Source organism: Neofelis nebulosa, chromosome 4, assembly GCF_028018385.1.
Source record: "Neofelis nebulosa isolate mNeoNeb1 chromosome 4, mNeoNeb1.pri, whole genome shotgun sequence".
Lineage (NCBI taxonomy): Eukaryota > Metazoa > Chordata > Mammalia > Carnivora > Felidae > Neofelis > Neofelis nebulosa.
This window is the reverse complement of record NC_080785.1, coordinates 33,908,848-33,922,920: the sequence shown is the minus strand read 5'-3', so window position 1 is coordinate 33,922,920 and position 14,073 is coordinate 33,908,848. Positions and strand designations below refer to the sequence as shown.

General features: G+C 36.4%; 1 protein-coding gene across 1 annotated transcript in view; it reads right to left on the bottom strand.

Annotated features, from left to right (window-relative positions):
• The window catches only part of ASZ1 (ankyrin repeat, SAM and basic leucine zipper domain containing 1), a 57,872-nt gene extending 44,197 nt beyond the window's left edge, over positions 1-13,675 (bottom strand). The window contains exons 1-4 of the mRNA XM_058724501.1: positions 13,517-13,675; positions 12,759-12,858; positions 8,643-8,765; positions 5,690-5,801 (exon numbers count right to left, since the gene is read on the bottom strand). Of these exons, the coding sequence (XP_058580484.1) occupies positions 5,690-5,801; positions 8,643-8,765; positions 12,759-12,858; positions 13,517-13,621 (440 nt within the window). The 5' untranslated portion in view covers positions 13,622-13,675. The remainder of the gene's footprint in view (positions 1-5,689; positions 5,802-8,642; positions 8,766-12,758; positions 12,859-13,516) is intronic.
• Between the last annotated feature and the right edge of the window lie 398 nt (positions 13,676-14,073).

The following is a 14,073-nucleotide window of genomic DNA, read 5'->3' as shown; positions in this document are numbered from 1 at the left end:
CATTTAGCCAACATCCTGTATCTTTTCTTTCTTGCTAAGCTACTCTCATTTACCCCTAACCCCACCATACTAATAATCCAGATATTCATCATATTGAAATACTTAAATTATCATCTTTAAATTTCAGTCAAAACAAAAGATAAGAATATACTTGCTCACTTATGCACGTTTTGTTAAAATGGTAAAAATGTTTAAGGAAAACAGTAAAATAAACTCATCAGTTTAATTTTATAAATCAATAAGAGAAATACGCATTTCAGAAATTGTGGCTCTTATAAAAGCACAGGAAATACTACCAATTTAAGTAAATGTGACATTTGGTAAGCACCTACTATGAAATGGCAGCATGTTAAGTATTTGCATATTCATTATCCTATTTCAATTCTCACAGCTGCCTTGCTAGCTAGTTAGGTATCACATCCACCAATCACAGAAGAAACTGAGACTTAAATGTTTCAAAAAGACTTAATGGTTATATTAGCTTAGACAAGTTGTTGAGATAGTATTTGGACCCAGACATTCAGCATCTAAGTCATGTTTCATGTTTTCTGTGGTATAAATGGATTAATGTATTACTTCACATATACTGTGAATTACTTCACAAACACTGTTACGTTTTGGAAATAAAAGAGACAAATGATCATTCCGTGACAAATCTATTAAAATCAATAAGAACTTGATAATATCACATGAAAGAACTGTGAAGGAATAAAAAACTATGTATGGTACTAGGGTAGTCAAGTGGCTCATAGGGAAATCCAGACTTTCCTACAGGAAAACAATGAAAAAACAATGAGATGTAGAAGAGTGTCCTCAATAAGATAACCACCCATCCAAAATCATAGCTTATGAACAAAAGTACTCTTGTGGGCTTAATAACACAGGAAAGCATCATAGACTATTAATCTGGCACCTGAAGACACAATTTGAATGCACAGTGAGGGAAGAAGAAGATACTCCAAACTGAAGAATAACAAAAGGAAAAACATAAAGGTAGGAATGGCTGTGTATCTGAGGAATAATGTTGAAATAAAATGAAAAAGAAGTTAGATACTAGAGAGTAGTGAGAAATAATTAAGATGGGATCAAATTGCAGAGAATTTTGGCTTTTACTTAATAGACAAAAGGAAGTGTGTTCTATAGGTAACAGGAGACGAGACTGACTGAAGTACAGACATAGCGCCATCAAAAATATCATTTAGGAGGCTATTAAAGTACCCCTTAAGGTAGAATTATAAATATCAAAGTTGCAAAGAATTTAAGAGACATTATAACATTTTTGTAATGTATGTTTGTTTATTTATTTAATTTATTTTGAGACTGTGTGCACGTGCTCATGCGTAAAGACAGAGAGCAAGGGAGAGCGAGAATCCCAAGCAAGCTCCACACTGTCAGCACAGAGCCCCATGCAGGGCAATATCTCACTAACCATGAGATCAGGACATGAGCCCAACACTTAACTGACTGGGCTACTCAGGGGCCCCAATTTTAAGAGACATTATAAAGAACAAATTAGGGACAGATTATATATAAAAGTGAATGAAAAAGTTTGAGATAAATACCAATTTTCCTCATCACAAATTTATGTTCAAAACTCAAAATTAATTATTACTTTGAACATACAGTAAAAAGGAAATACAATTGTTATGCCCTGAAGAAAATACACTTAAGGTGACATGGTAAATCATCAGAACGGTCCACCCAATATTGCTGATTCCCCTGTGGCACAGTAAGATTATACTTCCTCACTCCCTTGAAGCTAGATATGACCATGTGATCACAATAAAATCGAAGAAATGCTATGGGTCTCTTCCAAGTGGAAGCTTTAGCAGCCACCACACCACTTACCACTGGCGCTAGACACCAATAAAACAAAGTCAAGTAAGAATTTGGAAGGTATTTGTTTGTTTTAAGGTCTTGGTTTCTATGCATGTGTTTTCAGAGGTTAGTGTCAAGGGCTTTTATCAACTAGCTTTTCTCACCTCTATCCTCTCCATTCTGTGCTTCCAAAAGGACTAACTAGACTTGCAGGTATATGAACAGCAACATTAATGCCATGCCCTAAATGCAAGGCAACACTAAGGTATTTGTCACTGTTTGCATACGTATAAAACTGCTAACAAAGCTGCTATGTGTGATAAAGAAAACACAGGTAAATAAAAAGATTCACAAAGGATATGCATAGGTGATTTATAAAAATCTACATGAAGGAAAAAATCACAAAATAACAATTTCAAGTACTGCTTTCTAAATAAGCTCTTTTAAAAAATTCTTTCTGAGACTATTATTGTGCCCTCAGTCTATATTTTCAGAGCAAAGATATGTTACATATTTACTTATGACTAAAAAACAAGTTAATTTTGTAATCCAGAATTAGACCTCAATCTACCAAACTGCTCCAGTGACATTTACAACTAAATTTATATTCTGAGAAAGAAAGTAAAATTTTTCCCAGAGTATTTTCTGTCTATTAACACAGGCAGTAACATTCAATAAGTTAACAATCCCACAATGATTACGTCAAAACCTTGGATATCAGTTAATGTGTACTGTCTTATCAACGGTAATAAAAACATCTATGAAAATTAAAATGCCACATGATTTTACAAAACCTTTATCTCATGTCTGAGCAATCTGAATATAATGAACTTCTCTGCCAGAAAAATTTCTCCCTTAATGTAAAAAAATACATATCCTTTTTTAATATAAGAAAATGTTTCAGAACACCTGAAGGAAAAAAACCCACACAATTCCTAAAAACTGAAATGTTAATTATATTTACTTTATAATTACTATTATTACTCTAACAAAAATTTCAACTCCAAATTTAAGGCTAGATTGAAGGTTTCAAATTTTATCATATATCCAATAATCTAATATAGACCTTTTAAACTTTAATAATTTATAATGTCACTGGTAACTACATTATCAGTATAAAAAGAAAAAAAAGGAATATTAGTCCATGCTATGGCACAATTGCCGAATTCCAAGTAGTATGATTGCAGGCCACCTGTGTTTAGGGCTAAATATGACTAAGCTGCATTAAAGTGTTTCAGCAAAACAAACAGCAACAAACACCAAATGTGATTTCCCAAAAAACAATTCAGTAGGTAAAAAAAAAAAAAGTAGATAGTCACAGGTATCGGAAGTAAATGGAAGTTACTTGTCTCTACTTAGCTCAGCTCGGATCAAGGCTAGAAAAGTGAGCAGTGCTCAAAAGGCTGCAAACTTCAGATGCCTGGGGCAAAAGTTTATAGTAGAAAAATACACTAAATTATATGCTTAAAATGGTTAAAATGGCAAATTTTATGTTCTTACCACACATTTTACCATTATAAAAATTTTTCAAAGAAGCAAAACAAAGAAAAGATGGTTAGGGGTAGGAAGGAGAAGGATTGAAACTAAAATTCCTGATCTTCTAATAGGTTTTGATTTTTATCACTGCTAATGAATTATCTATAAAATTCCACCAAATCTTGGGGCGCCTGGGTGGCTCAGTCAGTTGAACGACTGACTTCGGCTCAAATCATGATCTTGCGGTCTGTGAGTTCAAGCCCGGCGCTGGGCTCTGTGCTGACAGCTTGGAGCCTGGAGCCTGCTTTGGATTCTGTGTCTCCCTCTCTCTCTGCCCCTCCCCCGCTCATGCTCTGTCTCTCTCTCTCTCTGTCAAAAATAAACATTTAAAAAAATTTTTTTTAATTCCACCAAATCCTATTGCACTTCCCCTGTGTCCTGAGATTTTTTTCTTGTATGCTGTCACCACACTATCCCCATCTGTTCACTAATGCTATCCTTATAAAATCTGCAGCCTAAAAGCACTATTTCTCATGATTAATTCTTTTCAGCTCTATTAAGATCCTCATTTTATGCAAGAAAACACAATACAATTATTTCACTGCTTTATGATTTGAGCATGAAAATAAAAGCAATTGAAAAGTTTTTCAGGTATTTCTCATATTTGTTAATTAAATGCAGATTGTTCTTTTCTTCAACCATGCTGTAGAACTCTCCATTTTAGTTGAGTACAGATCCATCCAAATTTTATATTCTTTCAGATTCAGTTTTGAAATTTCAGTTTTCAGTTTTGAAATTATGTGGCCGCCCTGTAGTTTTAGCTTGAGATGCGAATGTTATATTATTTTAATTCAAATGAAATATTTTTTTTTCCCAAATATATCCTGTGTATCAAAAAAAAATACCTTCTAGTTCTTCTGGAAGCAGCAAAGTCTAGAACCTATAACAATGGCTTGCTTGACCTTCCTTCAGTGTGTTTCAAGACAGTGAGTGACTGGGAGGGTAAAGGCTTTACTCTCTATAATACAGTGCAGAAGCAGTAAAAAATAAAATAAAATAAAAATTGAAGAGCACCAGCCAAAAAAAACCCCAATTTCCCATTGAACCCAGAAAGGCAATTCTTATCAAAACCCACCTCTAAATGTAAAAATTAAAACTATAGAACCCATTGAGGCTTACTTTAGCTAGGTATCTTGGACATATTCCAAAGTACAGTCAAATTCAAAATTTATATCTAACTAGGGATTATACCATATATGACAGAATAAAAGTTCTTGTGAATCAATTTGCTAAAAATTTGCAGGTAGCTTCTTTCCAGATCTTTAAAAAATCTTTACTCATTAAATACTGATTATCCACTCTATAAGCCTGACTTTTCTCACACTAGTTTCTCAACCTTGGCACCAGGACACTTTGAGATGGATACTTCTTTGTTTTGAGAGGCTGTCCAATGTACTGTAGGATGTTTGGCAGCATCCTTGGCCTCTACCCAGTATGTCAGTGGTACACTCTACACCAGCAGAATCTCCCAGATGTGACAATCAAAAATGTTTCCAGATATTACCAAGTGTCCACTGGGAGACAAAACAGACACTTTCTGTCTAGGTGTCAAAGAAACTAAATCAGGTAAACAAAAACTTCTATAATCAAGTAAAGTTACCTCTATATATTAGGCACTAGATCACTATTATTTGAATTAATGAATTATGAATAATAATTCTATTCATGCTAGACATATTTCTGTTAGAAAGCCTACTTACTACTCTATTAATTTTGAAGAATAAATAAAACAGAAAGAGATTTAACACGAAGATAAAGCCAGGTTAAGAAAGAAGTTAGTAACAGAAATTTTAAGCTTTCTGATTTATTTTTTAAATTACTGACATTTCAACAGATCCAAGATACAGTTACAGCTTGTTTTCTACACATCTGGGCACTGTTACCTATATGAAATAACATAATTGGAAAATTCTTAGGAAAATTAAAACATTTCAATGTATTATTTGAAATTTTTAATATTTGTGTAGAATTGGTTAGCAGGTAACTGTTATACAGAGAGAATACTAAAGGTTTAAATATTATAGCTTAACTGTTCCTTGGAGTATATGATTCATAGGAAATGATATAGTTCATTGTCTTCATTTCCTTCTTACTTCAAATTCTTAGAACATTCCTCTAAAAATTAAAATCTGAAAGACTACCTTCATGATACGTCCTTCCTGTGATAATCTTATACAGTTGGATCCATGACTGTATGACCTATTTTCATTCAACTAAATGGCCAAGTAAACACAAATTGTTCATGATTTTTAAAAAATCATGCTATCAAATGTTTAACTGGCTAATAATCAAATAAAAATATCCATAATTTTTGAATACGTATTAAGGCTCTTACCTACAAGCAACATTTGGATCAGCATTTCTTGAGAGCAGTAGTTCTACGCACTTCAAGATCTGTTCTTCTGAGCCACGTGCAGAACATGCAGTTATCAAAATAGTTTGCTTATCTGTAAAGAAAAGTGAGGACCCCCCCAACATCAAGAAGTATATCTAACAGACTTCTTTGACCATTCAAAAGATTCTAAATACTTACCATACTCTTAACATTTTATAACTTGTTTCCAAATCTCTTACTCTTAGCAGATAACTGTCTTCCTTCACCAAAAAATGACATCAGAGATGAACTGCCTTAATCTCCAAAATACATCTACAATTCATTTCTTAATTTCCATTCCCTATTCCCTTTTCTTCAAGAAAATAGGGAAGGGGTAATAACATGGACTCTATGTAGAGATGCTGTCTGGAGGTGAATAGTTTTTGGCTGACTAAAATTTGCCTTGCTGAACTTGCAGTTAAAAAACAGGAATTGATATTATCTGATTTCACTTCTTTATTTCTCATTCATTTGACATCTCAGTGAAATCTGGTTTTTATCCAGACAATCCTACTGAAAATGAACTAACTGCCATATCCTTTGGTTTCTTTTTGGTCATTTTCTACTTGATCTCTCTGAAATCACCTGTTTCCTAAAAATCTTCTTCTCTTGGCCTGTATGCCACAAGCAGAGATCACAGTATATTAAAAAACAAAAACACTTTTCAGGTAAGAATAGGGGAATTCAAAATAGGCCATGACAGCTATGGTTTACATCAGTGGTTTAATATTGATCAGGCATAAAGATTCTAGTCTCAATTCTGCCACTGATAAACTGTCACTCCAGTGATGTCTTAACATCTCAGAAGACCTAATTTATAGATAGGAACCTTCCCTCCTTACCTGGTGGGACTACTGCTGAATATATAAAAGAATTTATGTAAACATGCTGTGAAAAATATAAAATACTACATTTTATAACTGTAAGGTATCCCTCTGATTACAAGAAGCAGAGAAAGAAAGCTTTTATTTTCTTTTTAGTTTAAGTTTTTAAATTCCAGTTAATATACAGTGTAACATTAGTATCGGGCGTACAAGTTAGTGATTCAACACTTACATAAAACACCTGATGTTCATCACAACAAATGTCCTCATTAATTCCCATCACCTATTTAACTCATCCCTCCCCCCCACCCATCCACCTCTCCTCTGGGAACCATCAGTTTGTTCTCTGTAGGTAAGAAAACTATTAATTTTTTTGAGCAGAGTATTTTACACACTTTCATAAATCTCATTCCTAAGTACTGCTTTCATTGAGTGGTATTTTTTTTAATTTTTATTAAAAAATTTTTTTTAAGTTTATTTATTTTGAGAGAGAGCAAGCATAAGCACGAGCAAGAGAGGGGTGGAGAGGGAGGGAGGGAGTGAAGGAGGGAGAGAGGGAGAGAGAGAGAGGGAGGGGGAGAGAGAGAGAGAGAGAGAGAGAGAGAGAGAGAATCCCAAGCAGAGCCCAATGTGGGGCTCGAACTCATGAACCAGGAGATCATGACCTGAGCTGAAACCAAGAGTCGGATGCTTAACCAACTGAACCACCCAGGTGCCCCTCATTGGGTGATATTTAAAAAAAATCTTTTTTTTTTTACGTTTATTTATTTTTGAGACAGAGAGAGACAGAGCATGAACGGGGGAGGGGCAGAGAGAGAGGGAGACACAGAATCGGAAGCAGACTCCAGGCTCCGAGCCATCAGCCCAGAGCCCGACGCGGGGCTCGAACTCACGGACCGCGAGATGGTGACCTGAGCTGAAGTCGGATGCTCAACCAACTGAGCCACCCAGGCGCCCCAAGGGGTGATATTTTTAAATGACATAATAAAAAGAAAAACCTATCATAGCAGCAGATTAAAACTAATGATAAGATGGGAATTTGTACAAAATACATAGATAAGAAAACAGCATAGAAATGGTTTTACAAATATCTAACACAGGTACAAAATTAATATGAAAATTAGTTCTAAAATGAAATTTGTATCTGAATTATGAAATGAATTTAATTGCCTACCGGAATAATTCAATAAAATAATTTAACTGGATTTGCACATATGCTCATTTTTTCAAAAGCATTCAAAGTAGTACCGAGTAGAAATTATTTAACAATAAAACACATATGGATTTAATAAGTACCTCTCAAACAACCTTAAGTGATATAATTTAGAGTTAAGTTTTAAAATCTAAAGACTGATTTTCTTTATAGAAACATTTTTTTAAGTTTATTTATTTATTTTGAGACAGGGAGAGAGAGACAGCACAAGCAGGGGAGAGCAGAGAGAAAGAGAGACAATCCCAAGCAGGCTCCATGCCATCAGCACAAAGCCCGATGAGGGGCTTGAACACACCAACTGTGAGATCATGACCTGAGCAGAGATCAAGAGTCTAACGCTTAACTGCCTGTGCCACCCAGGCACCCCTAAAGACTGATTTTCAAGTAATTTTTGACAAAACTATCAGCTTTCTGATGTTTTCTTTCAATGCATTTTTCCTTTAAAAATAACTGAAACTCTCCAACACAGTTAGAGGTATGTAATGACATAACCAGTTATTAAGGTAATACAAATGAAATCTACTACCTCTTTGGAAAGAGTTTTTCCAAAATATTTATGATTTTTAATTTGATTTTGTATTTTGATTACATAAAAAAACTAATACGAAGGTTTGTTTTTCAAACTGCTTTAATTTTTTTCACTTCGTGTAATAGCTGCTTGGGAATCAAGAAAATCACAGTAAACATAATCAGTTAAGTTACCGCAACATCTCACCTTATTTTTTTTTTCAAGGACAAAGGTTTATTTTAAAGTGAATATATAAAAACAGAACATGGAAAATGTACATCACCACCCCTAAAAAGACTATAATTAGGCTTCTACACAGATACATACACAGTAAATATTCACATATTTTAAATGTTTAAAACATCTTACCCTTATCAAAGCTTGCATTAGCACCTCTATCCAACAGGACTCGAACCAGCTCTACGTTAGAAACACTAGCAGCATACATAAGGGGAGTCCATCCATACCGAAAGCTGGAATCTACGCTAAGGCCTGTAAATATAAAAACAAGCTTTTAACAGCCTCCCCACCAAAAGAAAAATCATTGCCACCTTCATATGCTTAAAGTATTGCTCATAGTGACATATATACTTTATAACTAAAGGGAATTTCTTAGTAATAATGGTTTCAGAAAAAAATAGAAAATAGTTACACCTGGACTTTATCAGAAGAAATTACAAAATACAGACTGCATTGTGTGAGCCAGGGATTGACATCATTATATTTGTATTACAAAAACAACACAGGTATCACTGTTTAGAGTGGTACAGGAGGCAGGGAGACCAGTTATGAGGATAGATGTTTATGCAAAAGTCAGAGCAAGAGCAGTGGAGACAGAGAGAGGGATACAAAAGGACATTCCAAAAATTCCAAAATTCATTAGAATTTAAAGCTGCTTTAAGAAGTGATGGAAAAGCATTAAAAAATGACTCTCTGATTCTGCCTTTGAGAAATCAAACAAGCACTGAGCTAGAATAAAGAGAAGAAAAGATGAGGTATCAGGCCTGAGGAGTAAGAAAAAGTTGAGTTTTTTTTTTTAAGTTTATTTATTTATTTTGAGAGAGAGAGGGCATGTGAGCAGGGCAGAGATAAAGGGAGAGAGAGAATCCCAAGCAGGCTACATGCTATCAACTCAAGGCCTAATCCCATGAACACTAAGATTATGACCTGAGCTGAAATCAAGAGACGTATGCTCAACTGACTGAGCCATTCAGACACCCCAAGAAGAAGTTTTAAATAGCCACTATCCAAAACAGGACAGGAAGAGATAGATAATAACTGTTAAGAAAGGACAAGAGCCAGCAGACCTTAGAATTCTCAAATCATTAATGATACAAATCCCTGGAGTCCTTTGATTTTCTCCAACAGCACTGACTGGTTTGGTCATATAAAGAAGAAAAAAAAATGGTTCAACTGATCTAGGTTTGGATCTAGGACTGAAGAGGAGCACAGGAAATGTGACACGAAGACAAAGATACAATGAGGCAGTGAAGACAACCCAGTAAAGCCATTTCTATAATAAGGTCTTAAGTGGAAATCTCTCTCTTCAAACTAAGAAATATTTGCTAATATTAAGGGAAAAAAAACACTTTTTTCTGCTTCAAAGAAAGAAAACCTGTATGTGAAAAACACTGTAGGCCTCTCTGTAATGCCTTATAATTTACAGGTTTTCTAGTCTCTGGCTATAAAGTGTTCCCTTTGCAAAGATGAAGGTCACATCACTTTCGTCTTCAACAAAAGAATGAAAACTTGTTGGGGGTGGGGAGGAGAATCTGACTTTTTTTTCTGTAGGAACACTAAGTTGCTGAAAGATTATATATGTCAAATTCCTAACTGCCTAACTTTAATTGATAAAAGGTGCATGATAATTCCTGGGAGAAAACAAAATAAAACCATCTTAGTACATACATACACTGCTAGCCTAACTAGTCTTCTCTAATCAATTTTCCTCTTCCAACTACTGTAACTGAAAGCATATGAATGAGATGAGAAAAAAGATCATTTTATATTCTCATTCTTTCCTTGTTGACATTACTGCTCCACCTGTGACACCAAAGGTAAAAAGGAAAAGATGTGAAGAAGATAATAAATGTAGCATTTTTAAATAATTTTTTTAACATGTAAGAGACAGAGAAAGACAGAGCATGAGCAGGGAAGGGGCAGAGAGAGGGAGACACAGAATCTGAAGCAGGCTCCAGGCTCCGAGCTGTCAGCACAGAGCCCAACACGGGGCTTGAACTCACAAATTGTGAGATCATGACCTGAGCCAAAGTTGGACGCTCAACCAACTGAGCCACCCAGGCGCCCCTAAATGTAGCACTTTAATATAAAAATTCTCCATCATCATTACCTTTTAATGCTCAAAAAAGTAAATTATTAAGCACTTATTATGTTCTAGGCATAGTGTAAAATGGTAAGCTTAAAAGGATCGACATAGTACATGACTGTAGCTCAAAAACATTCAAAGTAACACCATCTGGTTTGGGGCTACACACACATTCAATAAAAATATAAAGATATGCATAGGAATGATAAATACCAACTGCAGGAAAGTGGTATCTCCAGGAGTAAGGAGAGAAATTGCCATACCTTTTAGAATGTCTGAAATATTTTATAATTTAAAGATAACTGAACATATTAACAGAATAACAAAAACTGGAGCCATCTTTGAACTGTTAGAAGTAGCTGACTCAAAGGGAATGCTCATTTTTTATTAAAATTTTCAACTGCTGCAGAAATATGTATCAAAAGTAAGAATAACTTTGAAAGGCAAAAACCTAAAAATATTTTTATTTATTTTTTTATTTTTTTTCTAAAAATATTTTTAGAAGTCTGAAATAATGACATCTGGAAGGAAACTAGAAAACACTAAAAGAAGAGTTACCAGAGGAAGTAAGACTTCAGGAATGCTGGGGGTGAAAGTAGGAAGAAAGGTATCTTTCTACCTATACCTACATGTTACTGGCTTTTGAAAAATAATCTTTAAAATTTTTTTAATTAAAAAAATTTAAAAAAAATTTTAACATTTATTTTTGAGAGAGACAGAGCATGGATTGGGGAGGGGCAAAGAGAGGAGGAGATACAGAATCTGAAGCAGTCTCCAGGCTCTGAGCCATCAGCACAGAGCCTGATGCGGAGTTCAAACCCATGAACCATGAGATCATGACCTGAGCCGACACTGGATGCTCAACTGACTGAGCCACTCAGGCACCCCTAAAAACAAATTTTAAAAAGCTCACTAAAAACTTTACCAGTAGGTCTTAAGTCTTAATCCTTTAGGAGCCTCCACCTAAAAGGACTCACTGCACTTAGTCCCATTACAAAATGAAGCCCCAAGGCAACTCTCTTTTCTAAAGCAAATTTCTGCCTTTTCCATTCCCCTCAGCATTATGCACACTCCTGTCTATGTTCATATTAAGCATTAGGCCTGTTTCTATTACTCAAATTTTATACAGTTTCATTCTTCAATTACAAATTCAAGTTCTATTGTCCACAAAGTCACACAGCTTTTTTGTTACAACAGCTAATATTTATGTAATGTATGTATATTCTAAGATCTTTATTTATGCATTCTTTCATTTTAATACCCCCCCAAACCCTTTCATATTATGCAGCTCCATTTTAAAAAGGGGGACATTAAAGCTTAGGAAGGTTTGATAACTTGATCAAGATTACAGAGTCATCAAATGGCAGGGCTAGTAATCAAACCCAGAAATGCACTGTTTCCAAAATGATTCCCTTTTCACTAAACCATGCAATGTCACTAGCATATAAGAAAAACATTTTGCTATATAAAAGTTCACTTATCTATTTTGTGTGAATGTTTTGTACCTACAAGTAGATAGGAAATGCCTGTTACTCCTTCAGTAATTTCAATCATTATTATCAACAACTCACATTCCTATGTCAGATATTTCAAGAAAATAATAAAACTTAATTTGATCACAGAGAAACATTATGGGACCCTGGACAGAATTATGATGTTTTACATAGAGAAACGGATGCTCTGGAAGCTTAAATGACTTTCCCAAGGAACCACAATGAGTAGGCAATAAAGCTGGAACAGATACCCACATATTGTGATTCCTACCTCAGGCCCCATTATACACATACATGCCCAGCACAAAGGAAAAATATAACTAAATGTACATACCTAGAAAAAATCTGGAGAAACATATCATAGTAAATGCTGTGAAAAATGTGTAGGAACTACCGGGGTGGGGTAGGATTAGTCAGAACAGGGCTTCTTGAAGGATGTAGAATAACTGAAGGAAGCAAACGGGGGTGGGGGGGTACATTCCAAATTTGAGGGTAGAGGAAGAAAATAAGGCAAAGAGAACTCAGAGTCAAGTAAGATATGCAGAACACTTGATACATTAACATTCATTGTGCTTCCACTGGAAAAGCAACTCAAACCTTTTAAAATAAGGAACTCTTGTGAAGGTAGGCAACTGTGTTAGATTGAAATTATCCCTTATCTCTCACCAGAATCTAGGAGCTCCTGGACCAATGAAATATCTCCTGTGGTCAATGCTTTCTTAAATGTTTCATTCTTTTCCTCAGGGAGTAATGGCCCTTTTAATTTCTAAAAAAGGAGAAAGTTAAAAAAAAATTGTTATACGTATTTTCATTTCCACTACATCAAGAAGAAATGTTTGGTTTCACATACATCTTCTTGGGGGTGGGGAATGCAACACACAACGTTCATAAAGAATTCATGACTAAAATTATCTTTCAAGGAAATGGGAAATGGGTAAGGCTATGGGTGCAAATCCAAGTGAAGAGCTACACTGACAGCCTAAAGAAGCACATCGGATGGAAAGAACAGTAGGGAAACGGGAAAACTGAGGGTTTGTTGGAAGTCCAAAAGCCTGTTATTTCCACTGGGGAAACACAGGCAAGGTAATAAGAGGTTTCACGAGGTAGGCCTTCAAGGGCCAGGGGAGGCTGATCCAGGTGCAGTCAAAACAAAGCCTCCTGCGCCTGGGTGGCGCAGTCGGTTAAGCGTCCGACTTCAGCCAGGTCACGATCTCGCGGTCGTGAGTTCGAGCCCCGCGTCGGGCTCTGGGCTGATGGCTCGGAGCCTGGAGCCTGTTTCCGATTCTGTGTCTCCCTCTCTCTCTGCCCCTCCCCCGTTCATGCTCTGTCTCTCTCTGTCCCAAAAATAATAAAAAAAAAATCAAAAACGTTGAAAAAAAAATTTAAAAAAAAAAACAAAAAAAACCCAAAGCCTCCTGGGCTACCTGAGCCGACCGGTCGAGATACCCAATCTCCCAGCCGTCATCCTCGCTCTCACTACTCTCGCCTCCACCGGCCACTGCCAGACCGCGCACAGTGCCAGCCGCCATGCCCGCCAGCCTCTCCGAACACGCACAGCTGTGTCCGCCCCCTCAGCGGGCGCCTGCGCACTGGGGGAACACGCAGGGTTGCGTGGGAAGGCGTGCATGTGAGCGCACAGGCTTTGGGCCCTGAGGCGCAGATGCGCGGGCATGCGTAGCGCCCCTCGCCTCCTCGGACCTGCCCACCAGCCCTGTGTTCACTGGGGGTGAACCCGCTGCCCAACGTGGTAGAGCTGGAACTGGGTGCCTGAACCGGCTGGGAAGATTTGAACACCATCTTCCTAGCTGGTGCTTCTAATTCCTTTCAGGTACTAACTCTTCATTCTTTTTAGGGTATTTGGTCGATGAAGTTTTGCCCTTAAAGGGATGCCGTACTTTCGGTGGAGCATAATGGGAGCTATAAAGCCAGGTAAGACTAGGCTTTCTCCCTCACCCCATCCATCCGCTCCCTGCCAAACGCA